Source organism: Habropoda laboriosa, unplaced genomic scaffold (assembly GCF_001263275.1).
Source record: "Habropoda laboriosa isolate 0110345459 unplaced genomic scaffold, ASM126327v1 scaffold36, whole genome shotgun sequence".
Taxonomy (NCBI): Eukaryota; Metazoa; Arthropoda; class Insecta; order Hymenoptera; family Apidae; genus Habropoda; species Habropoda laboriosa.
The window spans coordinates 1,035,113-1,037,331 of NW_017100155.1; the positions used below are offsets into that span (position 1 = coordinate 1,035,113).

Consider the following 2,219-nt stretch of genomic DNA (forward strand, 5'->3'; position numbering starts at 1 on the left):
AGAATATTTGTGGAAGAATGAGAATAAGAGAACAATTTTTTGAATGAAAGTTTGCTATAAAAGGGACAGTCATGGAAGATTGATTGATTGTTGTATTATTTAATGACGGGAGAATTTATTGAAATTTTTATTGCTAAATTTCTTTGCAAAGTTGAGTGGATTGTATTTATTCAGTCTATGAGAGATATTAAAGTTTTGTGTTTGCTGATTGCTGAAATGACTAGTTATTTGTAATGCAATCATTGAAATTGTTTGCATTATTTTTGTTATAGATAACATAGGTGGTGCACCGAAAAAGACGCCTGGTTTAGGTCAGAATGACGAATCCTTCTTAAAGGCAATTTTAAGCGGAAGGGCTCCCACGACGACACCTTCTCCAGCAACGGAAATCAGTAACGCCGCTGTGTTAGCTGCGCTGCTGAAAGCTCAAGGCATAGAACCTTCAACGCCGAACAGTAATATCAGAGAACAGCTTCAGTTGGCGGTAAGTAATGTCAGTAAAGTAATTTGAATTCTTTTGCTGGAAATTTATTTGTGTAAAATTTGGTTTATAGCAAAATTCAGATAAAACTGTATACGTCGTTCAAAATGAGAGTAACCTCGCTCTCGGGCCGATTCTCGTCCGTTCTGCGCATAGACAGAGAGCGTAGCAGAGGGTAAGACGGAGAAAAACGTAGGCGGTTAAGTGGGGGGTTTGGACGTTCCAGTGGTTCTAGCCCTGCCTTAGGCACGTCCCATGCGCGAAGCGAGGTTACTCTAATTTTGAACAGAGTATATAATAGTATTGTACCTAAGTATCGTAGCTTTTTTCCCTCTTTTTTTATGCAGCTTGTTAAGAAGAATATTTATGCACATGTTGCAAAATTTAACTATGATTTTAATTAGATATAGGAATTAATGGATACAGTTGTGCATGCTTTGTCAAATATCTCATTTTTACATAGTGTTATTATTGTGTTTGGAAAAATAACGAAAGGTTAGTATATAGTAGAATTAGTGAAAAAAAGAAAATCAAAATAAATAAATACACAGAACAGAGCAAGAAAAATAATTTTTTAGTATTTTGAGTACTAAGAGTTTCTAATGCTCTGAACACATAAATGAGTATGCGAAAGTGCATTGACAAAACTGGCTAAGTTCGAAATTCATGATTATACACGAGATACACGAGAAAATAATTCAGAGAAGTTGAACAACCTTAAGTTTTCTCCTTATCTTAATTATCTTAGCTAAAAATTTAAAAAATCCACGAAAATTGATTTCCATAATTCAAAATTCTCTGTAAAGCAGATAGAATAAATAAATCGAAATGCTTATAAACCTCTCACAAATCACACAAGATACCCTAACTTCGTTAAAAAAAAAAAAAAAACACGAATCTCCAAATATTTCAACACACTGAAAAATAAAAGATTCTAAATCTCTAGCCAAACACACGACACCCTAACTTCGCTCGAAAAGAAGAAAAACATGCGAATCCCCGAATTTACCAAAAATACTCGGAGAAATAAAAAAAATTGATAGAAAAGACAGTTTAAATTAATAGGTAACAAATTTTCCAAAACACTGAAAATCCCAAAATCCATAGAAAAAAACTCTGCAACTCGATAAATACCAAAAAACTGACAGACAAAGACACTTCATCAAAGAACACCATACTAAAATTTTTCTCCGACACAACCGATACTCAACCGAACCGCACAAAGCAGCAAAGAACAGGACACGGCGAAAGAAAATAATTACTCGTCTTGTAACAGAGCCTCGGACAGAGCGTTACTTCTGCTCCGTCCGGCGTCCAGTCTACGACAATTACGACAAGGCCGGCATCGACTGGAACTCGACCTACGGATAACACGAAAAAGACGGTGACACCAAGCTCGAGACCAAGGGTACGCACTACAACGTGGTCGCCGAGCTCGACTTATCCACCTCCCCTCTTCAGCTCGTTCGGGAGCAATTACGGTACTCCGGCACAGTCAGCCGGTGACGATAATTCTGGAAATGGCGCGTTATTTGGTGCTACCAGAGCGTTCAGTCAGTTTCTCGGTGCAGCGATAAGCGTAAGTTTATTCTCTTATTATCCTTCTCCGTTCACCTCCGCCGAGAGTTATTCGCGTTTCACGCTGCCGTGGTGATAGACGATAGGGGAAGTAAGTGGACGGTAACCAACCTGGCCGATCGTGATAAACGTAATTGGACTACCGTTGATTATCGTGGAG

At 38.0% G+C, this 2,219-nt stretch overlaps 1 protein-coding gene across 1 annotated transcript in view; it reads left to right on the top strand.

Annotated features, from left to right (window-relative positions):
• The window catches only part of LOC108576140 (mucin-19-like), a 78,780-nt gene that overhangs the window by 74,842 nt on the left and 1,719 nt on the right, over nt 1–2,219 (top strand). The window contains exons 16-17 of the mRNA XM_017939077.1: nt 273–484; nt 1,758–2,060. Of these exons, the coding sequence (XP_017794566.1) occupies nt 273–484; nt 1,758–2,060 (515 nt within the window). The remainder of the gene's footprint in view (nt 1–272; nt 485–1,757; nt 2,061–2,219) is intronic.